This window comes from Leiobunum rupestre, chromosome 2, assembly GCF_980474605.1.
Source record: "Leiobunum rupestre chromosome 2, qqLeiRupe1.1.hap1, whole genome shotgun sequence".
In the NCBI taxonomy this organism is placed as follows: domain Eukaryota; kingdom Metazoa; phylum Arthropoda; class Arachnida; order Opiliones; family Sclerosomatidae; genus Leiobunum; species Leiobunum rupestre.
Genome location: NC_143385.1, coordinates 63,475,573 through 63,493,596, shown reverse-complemented (window position 1 = coordinate 63,493,596; position 18,024 = coordinate 63,475,573). Strand labels below are relative to the sequence as shown.

Genomic DNA, 18,024 nt, shown 5'->3' with positions numbered 1-18,024 from the left:
TCGATCAAATGGCGTTCGATCATATGAACCCCTGTCCATCAAATGGCGTTCGATCATATGAACCCCTGTCGATCAAATGGCATTCGATCATATGAACCCCTGTCGATCAAATGGCGTACGATCATATAAACCCCTGTCGATCAAATGGCGTTCGATCATATGAACCCCTGTCGATCAAATGGCGTTCGATCATATGAACCCCTGTCCATCAAATGGCGTTCGATCATATGAACGCCTGTCAATCAAATGACGTTCGATCATTTGGGCTTTTATCATTCTTATATTGCAGAAGCCTTGAACGACTAACTTAATATTTCTCATAACCTTCAATTTAATTTCTGTTATCTTTATTTGGTGTTTAAGGCAAATAAACTGACACCATAAACTTATTTGGAAAAAAACCTCTGCTAGTTGCGGCTCAGTTCAATTTCAACGGTTGTTGAAAGTTGAAAGTTTTCTTCGTTCTTACAGTTTTCCAAGTAGTTTTTTAATTTATCTTTGGCACTTTTCGAAGTGGAACAACGCATTTCGCTAATGTGAAAACGTCCCGGACACGAATTTTGTTTGCAATCGCACTTTAAAGTATTCGTGCCACCTGTAACGAGTATAGTTTAACAAATGAATTTCTATAGAATGCTTTATAGACGCTTCACCAACAAGGAGAGTACCCGAGGTGCTTATTGCAGATTTTGTTCAAAGTCAGCCGTATTGTAGATCTATATGAGATATGAAATTTCCCAAAAGGAGACGTTGCACTACCCATTCGATTTTCCATGGCAACCGAAAATATTTTTGACCACTTAAAACAAAAATAAGATTTTTCCTTTTTTTACCCAAAATGTATTATATTTTACCCCAAAAATGTTCAAATTTGTCCAAACTTGAGGACATTTACCTAAATGTGGTCCAAATAGTTCTTTTTATAAAATAACCTTGGCCCTCTTGTTGAAATGTTGCCTCCCCGCTTCAGCCTTGGATCCATTTTCTCTCCTACTAAAGAGCTTATGAACTTATTCTTAGGCATCGGCTGAACTATTCCAGGGCAACATTTCAACAAGTTGGGCAAGCGTAAAGACATTTTATAAAATCAACTATTACATTAAATGTTTTGAAAAAATTTCGTAGCTAGGACCCTGTGAAAGCGAGAAAATCCCATGCTTTTTTAAATGGAGATTCTTTCGTTTTAAGTGGTCGAAAACATTTTCGCTTGCCATGGTAAATCGAAGGGTAGTGCAACGTCTCCTTTTGGGAAATTTCATATCTCATATAGGTCTACATTACGCCCGACTAGGAAACAAATCGGCAATTAATACATCGGGTACTCTCCGTGTAAGACCCATTTATCGATTAGTTAGATAAATTGTGTTAGGCCCAATGAAAATTTTTGCGTCGACGAGATAAATTGTGTTAGGCCCAAAGGAAATTGTTGCATCGACGAGATAAATTTTTGCGTCGACGAGATAAATTGTGTTAGGCCCAATGGAAATTTTTGCGTCGACGAGATAAATTGTGTTAGGCCCAATGGCAATTTTTGCGTCGACGAGATAAATTGTGTTAGGCCCAATGGCAATTTTTGCGTCGACGAGATAAATTGTGTTAGGCCTAATACAATTTTTGCGTCGACGAGATAAATTGTGTTAGGCCCAATGGAAATTTTTGCGTCGACGAGATAAATTGTGTTAGGCCCAATGGAAATTGTTGCATCGACGAGATAAATTGTTGCATCGACGAGATTAATTGTGTTAGGCCTAACAAAGATAATAGATTCGAAATCATTTCCTCGCATGCAGTCAATAGTGTTTACCTACTTCCTGTCGAAACCGAAGGAACTCCGAAAAGATTGCAGCCATAGTTACCATGGAAACCAACTATAGATAGCGACCGATGGAGGTCGAATTTTTGGAGGTCACGTGACGGAAGTCGGTAATCGTTTCGTTAAAAACCGTCAATCCGGAAACTCTCGGAATTCGAATTATCTACACTACGAAGTTCTATATTGACTTTGGCCTAACAGATTTTCTTGCGTCGACGCCAAAAATTGATTTAGGCCTAACTAAGATTTTTTGCGTCATTGCGACGTTTTTGCATTTTGAAAAATATCAACCAAAAATAAGGAAAGAGTGGTTTAATTTAAGTATGGATTGTAGTGGGTTTTAAAGGGAAGCAATCAACACGAAATATGTCGGGGGAAGTATTAAAGAGCGGTTCTTTTATAAAAATCGTACTTAATAAAGGATAGTTGGAACACGTGGTATGATAACTTTCCAGAAGCCATTTCATTCTGCAGTCGCAGGCTAAAGTATTTTTTGCATCTGTAACGTATAAAATTTAACAATTTAACAACCACAGAGTTCTTAATAGGCCAATTCACAAATTGCTTACAGGGAAACGAACTCATAGAGCGAAGCCATTAGAGGTTCGATTTTAATGATATTGTGTACTAGATGGCGCTAATTTACACCTTTTATCAAATCATTTAAAAACCTACTTGTAACGTTATTTAAAGTGATATTTACGTTAAAACAAATCAAGAAATATACAGCTGAAGAAGGAACAGACATAATATTTAATATTTTTCGTAGTTTTTGGGGTAATTTTAAATCTTTACGTTTGAATCTGCTGGCGCCATCTGTTAATACTTCGGGTATTTAAAAAGCGTACCCTAATGGCCTTACTCCTGTGAAAGTAGTTTTTTTCCTTGTCAATTGTAAAGATAAACATTTTACGTACTGTCGAAATTAATTTTGATCTTTTCAAATTTAGCTTTTAACGGTTCGAATATGTTGGAATCAAGTGCGACCAAGGGGTTTCCATTTAGAATCAATGTGAACTGATAAGAGCCACCATCGTATTGGAAATTGTCGAATAAGTCCTTTGGTAGGCTGTGGATTAAATTGCCCCTAAAAAATTTAAAACTTAAAATTTTGCCAAGAACCATCCGAAGAATGGCGAATTCCATTTACTAAATTAGATCGGTTTCACGTAAATTTTTTATTTAAATTAGATTGTATTACATTACGAGAGTGATCCAGGAGTGCTCTAAGAACGGTAAAAGGAATTAACCACCAGGTGTCAGTCGCCAAAATAGTCCCACAAATGTAACGTAGAAAGTTCAAATTCTATTTCTGCGACATCTTATATAAATTAAATTTAAGCCAGTATGTTTTATGGAGAGGTCCCCGCCTATATCTGCGTCATAAGCGTAGTCTGCTCTTGGTGGGTAAAAAAGGGGATATTATTAAAAATAATTAAGAAGATTAAATAAAATTAAAAATAAATATTGGTACAGGGCATTTCAAAAGGTTATGCAAAACGTTTAAGGAGCTGTAGGGGGTGAGTTGAGAAGTATGCCTGTTTTTCCCCATTTTCCTACCATGAGTTAAAAGAGCCCCAGAGAGCTTCGAAGTGTGGCCTACTAGCCCCTGGAAGTAGGCTGCAACAAGCGCAAAACCAAGCAGCGGGGAAATGCGAACATTAGGGTTTGGGTTCGTGTGATAGGTAAGAAAGGACTTGGTAAAAAAATAGAGGTAACCAGCGTAAAAAAGTAAACTTAAACAGTATTTTAAGTCCCTGCTGCTTGGTTTTGCGCTTGTTGCAGCTGGATTAATAATAGTCCAATTATTAATCCAAGGTTGCAGTCTACTTCCAGGATCTAGTAGGCCACACTTTGAAGCTCTCTGGGGCTCTTTTAACTCATGGTAGCCTGGTAGGAAAATGGGGAAAAACAGGCATACTTCTCAACTCACCCCCTACAGCTCCTTAAACGTTTTGCATAACCTTTTGATACATCATATGTATCATTCCTTTTATGTAGATTGGCGTACCAGTTATAGACGGAGAAAAAAATAACACAGATTTTTCCGTTGACTACTGAAATTACGCGGACCTCTCCATGAAAAGATCTTGGTTAAATCTGCCAGTTGGAATATTACCCCAAATCCAATGTGTGTAGTTTTTGTCGCCCAAAAACTTCTTTTCTGATATTTTCGATGCGATTTTCATTCAACCGAATGACCTCACAATTTCTACACCGCAGCGACGAATTGTCCAGCCATCGTAAACCCGAATTCTGTATGGTCAATTCCGTTAATTGGTTTCTATACATACTTATTAATTCGTAAGGGAGTCGGACCCATCTGCTATTTTGAACCGTTAATCTTTGAACGGAACCCCCCGTGAAACGATCAACATCCGCCCATTTCCAGTTTTGCAAGCCGAGTAGATTTTCGAACTGCAGGTTTCGAACCCTTTTGAACCCTATAAAATTTTCCTTCGACTTCAAACAGGTCCAGTTGACCAATGTCATATCTTTGATGAACAGTTTCTGGAAATAAAAAACCCTTAATTTAATCGGTCGTATTATTAGTGCCATCTAGTGGCTGCGTTCAGAAAGCATTTTCTGATTAACAACGATTTCACAATTTATAATAATTTATTCACGTTAATTTCATAGAAAGATGAGAGTATGTAATGAAAGGTATTCACTTCAGAAAATCGATGAAAGTCACAGAAAAATAGTGAGAAATCGATGAAAGTCACCGAAAAATAGTGAGAAATCGATGAAAGTCACTGAAAAATAGTGAGAAATCGATGAAAGTCACCGAAAAATAGTGAGAAATCGATGAAAGTCACAGAAAAATAGTGAGAAATCGATGAAAGTCACAGAAAAATAGTGAGAAATCGATGAAAGTCACAGAAAAATAGTGAGAAATCGATGAAAGTCACCGAAAAATAGTGAGAAATCGATGAAAGTCACCGAAAAATAGTGAGAAATCGATGAAAGTCACAGAAAAATAGTGAGAAATCGATGAAAGTCACCGAAAAATAGTGAGAAATCGATGAAAGTCACAGAAAAATAGTGAGAAATCGATGAAAGTCACCGAAAAATAGTGAGAAATCGATGAAAGTCACTGAAAAATAGTGAGAAATCGATGAAAGTCACTGAAAAATAGTGAGAAATCGATGAAAGTCACCGAAAAATAGTGAGAAATCGATGAAAGTCACCGAAAAATAGTGAGAAATCGATGAAAGTCACCGAAAAATAGTGAGAAATCGATGAAAGTCACAGAAAAATAGTGAGAAATCGATGAAAGTCACCGAAAAATAGTGAGAAATCGATGAAAGTCACCGAAAAATAGTGAGAAATCGATGAAAGTCACTGAAAAATAGTGAGAAATCGATGAAAGTCACCGAAAAATAGTGAGAAATCGATGAAAGTCACTGAAAAATAGTGAGAAATCGATGAAAGTCACCGAAAAATAGTGAGAAAGCGACGAACGTTACAGAAACAATAATGATAAACCAGTTAAAGTCACAGAAACCATAGTTAGAAATTAATGAAAGTAACAGATAAAAAGCGAGAAATCGATGAAAGTCACCAAAAAATAGTGAGAAATCGATGAAAGTCACAGAAAAATAGTGAGAAATCGATGAAAGTCACAGAAAAATAGTGAGAAATCGATGAAAGTCACTGAAAAATAGTGAGAAATCGATGAAAGTCACTGAAAAATAGTGAGAAATCGATGAAAGTCACTGAAAAATAGTGAGAAATCGATGAAAGTCACCGAAAAATAGTGAGAAATCGATGAAAGTCACAGAAAAATAGTGAGAAATCGATGAAAGTCACCGAAAAATAGTGAGAAATCGATGAAAGTCACCGAAAAATAGTGAGAAATCGATGAAAGTCACCGAAAAATAGTGAGAAATCGATGAAAGTCACAGAAAAATAGTGAGAAATCGATGAAAGTCACCGAAAAATAGTGAGAAATCGATGAAAGTCACCGAAAATAGTGAGAAATCGATGAAAGTCACTGAAAAATAGTGAGAAATCGATGAAAGTCACCGAAAAATAGTGAGAAATCGATGAAAGTCACCGAAAAATAGTGAGAAATCGATGAAAGTCACCGAAAAATAGTGAGAAAGCGACGAACGTTACAGAAACAATAATGATAAACCAGTTAAAGTCACAGAAACCATAGTTAGAAATTAATGAAAGTAACAGATAAAAAGCGAGAAATCGATGAAAGTCACCGAAAAATAGTGAGAAATCGATGAAAGTCACTGAAAAATAGTGAGAAATCGATGAAAGTCACCGAAAAATAGTGAGAAATCGATGAAAGTCACCGAAAAATAGTGAGAAATCGATGAAAGTCACAGAAAAATAGTGAGAAATCGATGAAAGTCACTGAAAAATAGTGAGAAATCGATGAAAGTCACCGAAAAATAGTGAGAAATCGATGAAAGTCACTGAAAAATAGTGAGAAATCGATGAAAGTCACTGAAAAATAGTGAGAAATCGATGAAAGTCACCGAAAAATAGTGAGAAATCGATGAAAGTCACCGAAAAATAGTGAGAAATCGATGAAAGTCACAGAAAAATAGTGAGAAATCGATGAAAGTCACCGAAAAATAGTGAGAAATCGATGAAAGTCACCGAAAAATAGTGAGAAATCGATGAAAGTCACCGAAAAATAGTGAGAAATCGATGAAAGTCACAGAAAAATAGTGAGAAATCGATGAAAGTCACCGAAAAATAGTGAGAAATCGATGAAAGTCACCGAAAATAGTGAGAAATCGATGAAAGTCACTGAAAAATAGTGAGAAATCGATGAAAGTCACCGAAAAATAGTGAGAAATCGATGAAAGTCACCGAAAAATAGTGAGAAATCGATGAAAGTCACCGAAAAATAGTGAGAAAGCGACGAACGTTACAGAAACAATAATGATAAACCAGTTAAAGTCACAGAAACCATAGTTAGAAATTAATGAAAGTAACAGATAAAAAGCGAGAAATCGATGAAAGTCACCGAAAAATAGTGAGAAATCGATGAAAGTCACTGAAAAATAGTGAGAAATCGATGAAAGTCACCGAAAAATAGTGAGAAATCGATGAAAGTCACCGAAAAATAGTGAGAAATCGATGAAAGTCACAGAAAAATAGTGAGAAATCGATGAAAGTCACCGAAAAATAGTGAGAAATCGATGAAAGTCACCGAAAAATAGTGAGAAATCGATGAAAGTCACCGAAAAATAGTGAGAAATCGATGAAAGTCACAGAAAAATAGTGAGAAATCGATGAAAGTCACTGAAAAATAGTGAGAAATCGATGAAAGTCACCGAAAAATAGTGAGAAAGCGACGAACGTTACAGAAACAATAATGATAAACCAGTTAAAGTCACAGAAACCATAGTTAGAAATTAATGAAAGTAACAGATAAAAAGCGAGAAATCGATGAAAGTCACCGAAAAATAGTGAGAAATCGATGAAAGTCACTGAAAAATAGTGAGAAATCGATGAAAGTCACCGAAAAATAGTGAGAAATCGATGAAAGTCACCGAAAAATAGTGAGAAATCGATGAAAGTCACAGAAAAATAGTGAGAAATCGATGAAAGTCACCGAAAAATAGTGAGAAATCGATGAAAGTCACTGAAAAATAGTGAGAAATCGATGAAAGTCACCGAAAAATAGTGAGAAAGCGACGAACGTTACAGAAACAATAATGATAAACCAGTTAAAGTCACAGAAACCATAGTTAGAAATTAATGAAAGTAACAGATAAAAAGCGAGAAATCGATGAAAGTCACCGAAAAATAGTGAGAAATCGATGAAAGTCACTGAAAAATAGTGAGAAATCGATGAAAGTCACCGAAAAATAGTGAGAAATCGATGAAAGTCACCGAAAAATAGTGAGAAATCGATGAAAGTCACAGAAAAATAGTGAGAAATCGATGAAAGTCACCGAAAAATAGTGAGAAATCGATGAAAGTCACTGAAAAATAGTGAGAAATCGATGAAAGTCACCGAAAAATAGTGAGAAAGCGACGAACGTTACAGAAACAATAATGATAAACCAGTTAAAGTCACAGAAACCATAGTTAGAAATTAATGAAAGTAACAGATAAAAAGCGAGAAATCGATGAAAGTTACAGAAAATAGTGAGATATCGACGAAAGTCACAGACAAATGGTGATATATCGATGAAAATTATAGCAAATAGTGAGAAATCGACGAAATTCACAGCCAAATAGTGAGATATCGACGAAAGTCAAAGAAAAATGGTTAGATATCGACGAAAGTCACAGAAGAGCTGCGAGTATTAACTAGAAATCAGATAATAATTTTCGAAACAGATGTACAAAATGTATACGAGTGATTAGCCTCTCGTGGAAACATCACGAACCAATGGTAGCCCAAATTATAAAATAGAATGGCTACCGTACAATAAGCATTATTTATTTACATAGCGGTTAACGTGACAATCTCATAAATTACTGGATATTCTAATAATAATAATCAGCTAGGCTAATACCCAAGGCACCACATTTGTCCCAAGTCATCGAGCGACTTTTAATGCCTTTAAACAGTGGGCCGATGGTTAAATTGCGTTGGAGGGTGGTGGCAAGCCCTTCACGCCACGTGAGCCAACAGCTCCCTACACTCACTATTACCGTTAACTTCTACATGTTTTTATGAGATCTCTGGGGAAAACCCCTTTAACCAGTGGGAAAAGAATTTGCTAACTCAACGCGGAAGGATTGATTCCAAGTTATCACCCAGATCCACAAGCTGGGATCGAACCTAACTCCTCTTTCTGCGAGGCGGAATTGATAACCACTCCACCACCCCAACTTCCTCTGCTTAGTAAAAGCTAGGAGTCGATTTAAATTTTTGACATTCGAGACTTAAGTTAGCCATCTACTTACGTCGGTTTCAACCTCGTCGAAGACTTTTGTAGCCAGCAAACAAGGTATATTTCTCAGATTTAGAAGCTGAATTTCGGACAGGCTAGTGCATTGGCCAAGACTCCTGATCATCGAGGTGGACAAATCTTTTAGACTTGAAACACCGTCGCAAACCATTTGAGAGCCCTCTACTTTAGGGTGAAGGGTACAAGTTTGCACTCTCGATGGACTCACGGCGCACAGGACAAACGTTAAAGTCGCGCAAAATCCAGCAGATTTCATCGTGTGTTGGCTGTAGTTTACTCAATATAATGTTTTTCGCGTATGGCGAATTGCGGTCATACCTTTTAAGCGTTATGGGAAATTCGGAAGTACTTCAAATTTAAGATAATATTTTTTATTAGATTAATAATAACAGAAGGGACTTGATAAACCGCTTTATAGTCGAAGAAACCGGTTACTACTACCTTACTGGTGATATTCATTGTGTAGCCTTTGGACTTATTTTATCACTTTTTTGCCCGTACGACCAGAAGTTGATTCAACTAGCTTTGCTAATTCAACTGCCGTTTCCTTGTAGATTACGTGTCAAATTCTGCTTGGAAGCGAGTTTTACCATTTACCACGATAACTGCGGAAATGGTTGGGGGTCAGTGTGATATTTTGTTTTAGGTTAGGAAATGAATGGAAAATGGCAATTTTGAGTTCAAATGGGAATGGTTCTGGATGGTATATGCCGTACAAGAATTTTCTATAACATTTCTACTGAATAAAAACCGGAGTTTTCTATAAAACCTACAGAAATTTGGTTCATTTTCCCATAAATGTTTCATAGCAAACCTCTAGATTAAACTGGTAGATTTTAGAGGAAAACCAGTATATTTTATAGAAAGAACAAGTATATTTTATAGAAAAACCAGGTATATTTTAGAGGAAAACCAGTATAGTTTATAGAAAGAACAAGTATATTTTATAGAAAAACCAGGTATATTTTAGAGGAAAACCAGTATATTTTAAAGAACAAGTATATTTTATAGAAAGAACAAGTATATTTTATAGAAAAACCAGGTATATTTTAGAGGAAAACCAGTGTATTTTATAGAAAGAACAAGTATATTTTATAGAAAAACCAGGTATATTTTAGAGGAAAACCAGTATATTTTATAGAAAGAACAAGTATATTTTATAGAAAGGACAAATATATGTTATAGAAAAAACAGTTTATTTTATAGAAAGGACCAATATATGTTATAGAAAAAACAGTTTATTTTATAGAAAGGACAAATATATGTTATAGAAAAACCAGGTATATTTTAGAGGAAGAACAAGTATATTTTATAGAAAGAACAACTTTGCAGAAGAAACCAAAAAAAAATCATAGAAATATCTCGGTTGTTTTATAGAAAAATCCCACCTTAGCTTTAGCTTTTAACCCGGTGGGAACTTACAATTCATATGTTTACTTATTATTGATATGTTTACTCAAAACTGATACGGTATAAAAGAAAATAATTATTAAAAAATATTTGTTAATTTACCAATATCCATTTTATTTAAAACAATGCGTCAACTTGTAAACACAATTGAATGTGATTAATATTCCAATATATATAACATAATAGTCCAAGAGCCCATGACAAAATAAGCATGTGATAAGGTACACGATGGGTCAAGATATTTTTTAATTAGGTTAGTGATTTGTAACAAAGAACTGTTTGTCTTACGGGTCAAAGTGGGGGCTTTCCGGAAATACGAACCACGTGACGTCACTTCCGGTGACCTTGAAAATTGATATATTTAAATACGTTTATTAATCACATTCAATTGTGTTTACAAGGTGACGCATTGTTTTTAAATAAAATTAATATTGGTAAATTTACAAATAATATTTTTAATCTATTTTATTATAAAATGTGCTAGTTTTTCTTCTAAAAAATCATTTTTTTTCTATAAAATGTACTAGTTTTTTCTATAAAATATATTGGTTTTTCCTATAGGTTTTCTATAGAAAACTCCGGGTTTTTTTCTATAAAATGTTATATAAAAGTTTTGTACGGTTAACCGTGATTTAAAATTAAATTAAGCAAATTCATTAATATTTTATTGAAATATGCTTGTATTTTGAACGCTCGATTTTGAAAGACGTCAATTTTAGTGAACCAATGTGAAATCAGGCTGATTTGATTCTTTTTTAGGGGAAGAAACTGAACTCTTGGAGCATACGAGAGGATTGGCCGGAAAGATAAAATCGTGTTATTCTAGATAACTTAAAATAAATGTAGTCTGGTTTCAACCAACTTTTATTTATTTCTCACGTAAATCCGAAAAAGAACACATATTTTAGCAGAATTTCCGATATAAATATTGTAAAGCCAATTTTCCAAAATTTCGTACAGGGAAACAAACATTTAAAACAAAACCATAAGAGATTCGTTTATACTAGATGGCGTCAATATGATCTTCCCAAAAACACACTCCTTTTAACGTCAGGGGTCATTGAATTTCTAATTAAAAGGATCGTCTTTTCGAAGGTCGAGACAGTTCGTTTTTAATAATTAATATTTTATAATTTTTCCCATAAAAAAATTTTCAAGCTCGATACTTATTCAACGTAAAAATTACTAAGAAAAAATATTAAATTTTTCGAGATTTTTGATAGTTAAAATCTTTTACTTTTATTGACAAATCAGAAAATGTATATTAAATGGAATATAACCTCAGGTATTTTTTGTGAAACACCAACGTTTTCAGCTCTGGCCGCTCTTGCCTTGGCTTTAGAAATGTTTGGCGCCACTGTACAGGGTAATTTGAAAAATTGAAGGGATCTTCCATAAAGATTGCTTTGCAGGTTTTATTCCCTGTAATACAATCACCGTGTCTGTCTGTCTGGGGGTCTGTCTGTCTGGGCTGCGAACGCGTACGCATTTTTGCAGCAACTGTTACTACTGCGTTCGCAGTTTCTTGGAATTAGGGAAGAGCTTTTTCCAAAAGAGCCCTCTTTTTGTCATAATTTTTCTTCAATTTGCGTTAGTATCGGGCGGGATTCGAACCCGAGCCCTCCTGCACGACAGTTGAGCGTTCTAAAACAGAACCATGGATACACGTTACGCTACGTTAGGGGGGGGGGAACACGTCACAGGCGTGAACTTTAATCAAAATCTAATCAAGAATGTATTTATTTCAACTAAAAAGGTCACAGACGTGCGCTTGCATCGCTTCCAATGACGTCAGTATTAGGGAACCAATGAGATTTACGCCTGTTTTGATTTGGTTTTAGGTGTGAGGAGCTTACATTTCGAGCGTGCGGGGAATTCGTTGCTAAAATCTACTTCTCAATAAATGCGTTTGTTATTTATCCTTTAGAGAACGAATTTTTGTTAACGTTACTTAAAATATAAATGTTGTAAAGTCTATTTCGTGATTGCTATTTGGAACTTTTTCGCTTCGAAACGAAAGTAAACAATTCGCTAGCAACTGAAAACTGAGAAAAATACCATCATCCTTAGAGAGAGAAAGAGTACATGCTCAAAAATGAAACGTAAGAGGGTGTGTAAAAAATGGTAGAAACGGTTTAAGAGATCCCCGCTCCATCTTCTATCAGGCCAGGAAATACCTCGGAGGAAAATGCTTCCTTCCTTTTTCAACTTTTTCCTTATTTTAAAAAAAATGTTCTTTAAAATGTCGTGAAGAAAGTGCTATTGCATTTTCGCCAATCAACAAGTTCGCCAAGCGACTAGATGCTAGTTTCACTCTGTACATTTAACACGAATATCATCATTTTAAATAATTTATTCCAGTTTGAGTTTTTAATCCACATGTTTTAAGTTGATTTACTTTTCTTTTAAACTTAATTGTTACTTAATTTGCTTAAAAGGTCAAAAACAACAAATGAATTTGATTCGATTGTTTTTAATTTATGGTGAAATGTTATTTTAAAATTTGACCTTTACTTAAAAACCACTGTTTAGCGCCAAAACGTGTGCGCGTTCAACATGAACCACCTGTGACTGGCAATATTGATTTCATGGTTATCAGGAATTCATATCTCTACTCGGAATGCTTTTCCTGCCATATCGCGTATGGTAAAATCCCCTCCGCGCTCACTCCCCTCTCACGTTGTTGGTTGTAAAGTTAACATAGTGACGTCAACAAAACAGTCAGCCACATCGAAACGAAAATCTGCCGCGATAAGCATTCCAAGTAGAGGTATGGATTCCTGTTGATATTTATTTAATATCATTTTATGTTCTGTGAACTTATTTGTTGGTTACGGGGTTTGTAAATACCCATACACAAAGTTTATTCTTAGTTTCGAAATATAGCAGTATAATAAATTTAATATTTACATAATTAGTACGATATCGTTATTTCACCGTATATAATGGATTGTTTAAAAATTTAGCGGGAAAATGAGTAAGGTTTCGGAATCATAAATTAAAATACGGTTTAAAATAATAATAAAAAGAACGTAACAAATACTTCGTGGTATTAAAAACAATATTCGTTTTAATTTGAAAATTTACATTGTTTTTAATATCACTAACACGTAAATATCCTTAACTTTTTTATTAATATTTAAACCAAATTTAAAATAAAACGCATATTTAAAATCGGACCAATACCTTTTGGCACCTTCATTAGCTGTGAGGTGGCAGAATTTCTTCACTGCGAATTAAAGTCATTTTTGAACGTTTGTACAAAGTCAAGATCTGGAGATAGACCACGGCCAACTTTGATGCTTTTCGTGTGCATATTCATTATCTTTAAGTATATTAAAATACATTCTTCGTATTACTCAATTAAATCTTGAATATTATTCCCAGGAATTCCTCAAGAAGTAATATTTCCGAGAGCCAGGACCTACAAGTCACTGTTTATATTGCGCTTGTTAAAATAATGGAAATTTTTATCCTTTACGGCAGCTATAGAGCAACAAACACAGCACCCCACACAAGGAGAACACAACCCGTCAAAAGTCGTGCATTTTCTTGCGTACAGTTTTCATTGGTTACACGCTATAGCGCCTGCTGCCGCCAGAAGGGGGAAATTCGGAAATTGTCTTCCCCCCTGCCCGTAAAATGTTCAGCGTAAAGGCTCGTCCAATGAAATTTGTACACAACACTGCGTAAGCGTAGTGTTCGGCAGTCGATTAATTTTTATCCATGAATAAAATAAGCTCGGCTATATTTAAATAATATTTATTTAAATAAACAATTGTTGAATAAAAATTGTAAAATGTTTAAATAATCGAAAGTGAATAAGCCTATTATTTAAATAAAACAAACAATTATTTAAATAAATTCCACTTTTATTCAAATAAATGCTTGGTTGCGTAAAAAAAACATAATTAAATAAGTTAAAATTATATTCTTTTTACCAACGTTTTTTAAATAAATCGGAAGATAATGAATAAACAATTCCGAGCACTACGTAAGCGTGTTTAAAGACTAGCTGCGTTCTAATGGCAGCTAGGAGCAACAAACACAAGGAGAACGCAGCTAGCCTTTAAACACGCTAACGAAGGGCTGTGTGCGAATTTCATTGGTCGAGCGTCACGAGCCTTTACGCTGAACGTTTCACGGGCGGGGGGAAGACAATTTCCGAATTTTCCCCTTCCAACGGCAGCAGGCGCTAAAGCGTCTAGCCAATGAAAACTGTACACAAGAAAATCCACGACTTTTGACGGGTTGCGTTCTCCTTGTGTGGGGTGTTGAGTTTGTTGCTCCTAGCTGGCAGCAACAAGTGTTCCCCATGGCGTTCCCTATTAACCAAGTAGCTTTTTTGACATATTAAGGCTTGGCAAAAAGACGACGTTCTGTTTACAGGTGAAAAGTTTCCATTATTTCCACAAGCACTATATAAAAATTATCTTATAGGTCCTGGCTCTCGGTAATATTAGTTCTTGGCGATTTCCTGGGAGGATGATTTATTTAAGCGCCTATTGTTTTCCAGTTATCACTAACTGGGAATAAATGGTAACAAACTGCTACTTTTACGTATTGGCTTAATGTATAGCTATCGTCTTTGATATGTTAAGGTGTAAGATGAAAAAATGTTTTTTTGCAGGTATTGAGAGTACCGTGAACGAGTGGAGAGAAAGAATGGACGAAGTGGAGGCTCTCTTGGACGATGAGGCGTTTGCCTCGGACTCCAAAGACGAGACGGATCAAGCGGACAAGCAGCGGAAACTGTGCCAGGAACTCAAAGGTCCGGCTCCCAGGGGGTTCTTCCAGATGCAAGTTGAGCTGACGGAACTCAAGAGCCAACTACGCCTTCAGCAGGTTCAGCGACAGGTTGAGAAGGACAAGGCTGTCGCTGTGCTCGCCAAGCAACGGTAGGACATACACAAACTTTTGATGCTGATTGTCTGAGTGCAGTGTGCTTGCTGGGAAAATGTGTTTCTTTTGCATTTTAAATTGCCACGTGCCGCCACCAGGGGGGAGTCCTCTATAGCTTATTTAACGGTGGCAGCTAGGAGCAACAAACGCAAGTAGAACGCCCATAGCCTTTAAACCTTAAACACGCTAACGCGGTGTTTTGTACAAATTTCGTTGGACGAGCCCATAGATAAAATAACTTCGTATATAGATAGGAAACTATATGTTGTAGAGGTGACTCCAGAATTTTGTCCGACATCTGGTGGCGGCACCCGAATAATATTATTTAGTGAAGTTCGCGCTACTCGAAGTCCGTACTACTCTTAGCTCAGCGTAAGCCTTGGCTATAAACATTGCATTAATGCTTCAGCTTGGATTAATAATATAATCTTATATTTTTAATACAAAATGCCTGGCTTCCATAAGTTATGACTTATACGAGCTTAGGATAAAAAAAAGTATGATGAATTATAATTATTTAGCTTTTGTTATTAATCCAAGGTTAAGGTATGTTAAAAAATTATTTAAATGATACTAAAATTGGCTGAATGTATGTCGCAATGCCAATTGAAAAGGCTTAAGTGAGCTAGGTGTATTAAAAGCAAATTTAAAATAAGCACAAAGAGCTAGCATTCAGTAAAGATTTCTAGTTTGTTTTACACGCTATTTCTTGTATATTTGAAGGCATTCACCTTTATAAATAAGTTTATTAGCAAAAACGCCGACTTGAATGCCTACATACTTTCTACGCTCTTGAGAACACAGCCAACTGGTGCAGTCACTAGATGTCAGGGCAATCTGCTGAAAGTCAGTTTGCCCCATTGAAGTTTCCTATCTATATACGAAGTTATTTTATCTATGGACGATCCTTTACGCTGAACGATTTACGGAAAGGGGGAAAACAATTTCCGAATTTTCCCTTTCCGACGGCAGCAGGCGCTAAAGCTTCTAACCAATCAAAAATGTACGCAAGAAAATACACGACTTTTGACGGGTTGCGTTCTCCTTGTGTGGGGTGCGGTGTTTGTTGTTCCTAGCTGGCTGGAAGGGCTTGCCACCACTGCTTTCAAAGCATTGCAACCCAAACACTTGGACCAACGGCTTTAAAAGTCGCTATCTGCTGTGGTGCCGTGGCTATTAGCTTAGCCAATTATAATAATTATTATTACTTACTTGTTAATTTCCTTAAAGTCCTGAAAATAAATTATTTCCGTTATTACATGATTTTAGTTTAATAACAATGGTGTATCAAAATAAAATTGAAATTTCTTAAATATTTGTTAAAATTACTAATTTCTGGTAAATTTCCCTTTTTTTTCTTTTAATATCATATGTAACATAACTACTCATAAGTATGCAACTAGCTCTATTTCTTCACTAACGGTTTGTTTCACAGATATTGCGTCATTTGTACCCTACGCAATATTTAACGTCATCGAATCTCAAATGCCGACTATGCCGTCGCGCATTTAGCTCTATACGGCGGAAAAACCGACGGCCATTATTTTAGTAAACAAACCAGTTTGAACAACCAAGGCTTAGGAGCTAAAATGAACTACAATTGTCGAGTGCTGTTAATGCAATTAATTTGCAAATTAATGAAGTTTTCGGAGACTCGGGATCTAAAATAAATTTGCATTGTCACATAAAAGAAGCAGGTTTATTGTAAAAATAGTTGAAATTTAGGTTGAGCTTTTCTGGGGCAACTACAATGTTGGAGTCATTGCAGATTCGTTTTAGCCTAGGCCTAACTCTTCTAGGCTTGGTATGGGTTTTAATAACGCTGGTGGAATATCCCACTTCGACGACTTGTTCCCTTTCGGAAAGCGATCACTTATTGGTCATTTTCCCCAACCATTTCTTTCTATAAACTACTCATTATTTAACTTCATCCGCACAAACCGAGCGAGTTTATAAGTTTCAAGAAAGCTACATTGGGCTGACTAAAATTCCGACACCAAAAATTCCTTCTAAATTTAGAGGTTTTCCATTGGCTTAAATACATACGTTAGTGGCCAACGTGTGACTCTCAAAATTACTAGGATGAATAAAAAGGTTAAAATCTAACGTAGTCCACCGTTTTACTGGTTCGTGGTGAACCAAACCGTAAATGAAGATTTTTGAATGGAATAAAGGTACAGTGGCATACTTATGAGTAATTATGTTACATATGCTAATATTAATATTTATGGAGATCGCAAATATCCAGCTTACGTGTTCAAAAATCGTTGCGGTGCCACACTTATTCGCTTTTTTGTTACCTACTTTTTTTGCCCTATCCTGATTTTTTTAATAAGGTTATGTAACTGTGACCTCATTCTTAATCAGGTTTTGAGCAGTGACTTCATTCTTAATCTGATTTTTTAGCACTGATTTCATTTTTAATCAGGGTTTTTAGTAGTGACTTCATTTTTAATCAGTTTTTTTAGCAGTGACTTCATTCTTAATCAGGGTTTTTAGCAGTTACTTCATTCTTAATCAGGTTTTTTAGCAGTTACTTCATTCTTAATCAGGTTTTTTAGCAGTGAATTCATTCTTAATCGGGTTTTTTAGCAGTTACTTCATTATTAATCAGGTTTTTTAGCAGTTACTTCATTCTTAATCATGTTTTTAGCAGTTACTTCATTCTTAATCAGGTATTTTAGCAGTGACTTCATTCTTAATCAGGGTTTTTAGCAATTACTTCATTCTTAATCAGGTTTTTTAGCAGTTACTTCATTCTTAATCAGGTTTTTTAGCAGTTACTTCATTCTTAATCAGGTTTTTTAGCAGTTACTTCATTCTTAATCAGGGTTTTTAGCAGTTACTTCATTCTTAATCAGGTTTTTTAGCAGTTACTTCATTCTTAATCAGGTATTTTAGCAGTGAATTCATTCTTAATCGGGTTTTTTAGCAGTTACTTCATTATTAATCAGGTTTTTTAGCAGTTACTTCATTCTTAATCATGTTTTTAGCAGTTACTTC

At 35.4% G+C, this 18,024-nt stretch overlaps 1 protein-coding gene across 3 annotated transcripts; it reads right to left on the bottom strand.

Annotated features, from left to right (window-relative positions):
* Positions 1-351: 351 nt before the first annotated feature.
* On the bottom strand, positions 352-8,991 carry LOC149958707 (uncharacterized). Of its 3 annotated transcripts, XM_090165014.1 has the most exons (6): positions 8,705-8,991; positions 4,133-4,324; positions 3,933-4,069; positions 2,731-2,900; positions 2,226-2,312; positions 352-595 (listed from the first exon to the last, which is right to left on the bottom strand). In XM_090165014.1, exons 1-6 carry the CDS (start codon positions 8,963-8,965, stop codon positions 408-410), a joined length of 1,035 nt encoding a protein of 344 aa, XP_090021140.1. In that variant the 5' UTR covers positions 8,966-8,991; the 3' UTR covers positions 352-407. The 3 variants fall into 3 exon arrangements, with proteins under 3 accessions (XP_090021140.1, XP_090021138.1, XP_090021139.1); XM_090165012.1 differs by having other exon boundaries at positions 3,933-4,324; XM_090165013.1 differs by having other exon boundaries at positions 2,731-2,882; positions 3,933-4,324.
* Between the last annotated feature and the right edge of the window lie 9,033 nt (positions 8,992-18,024).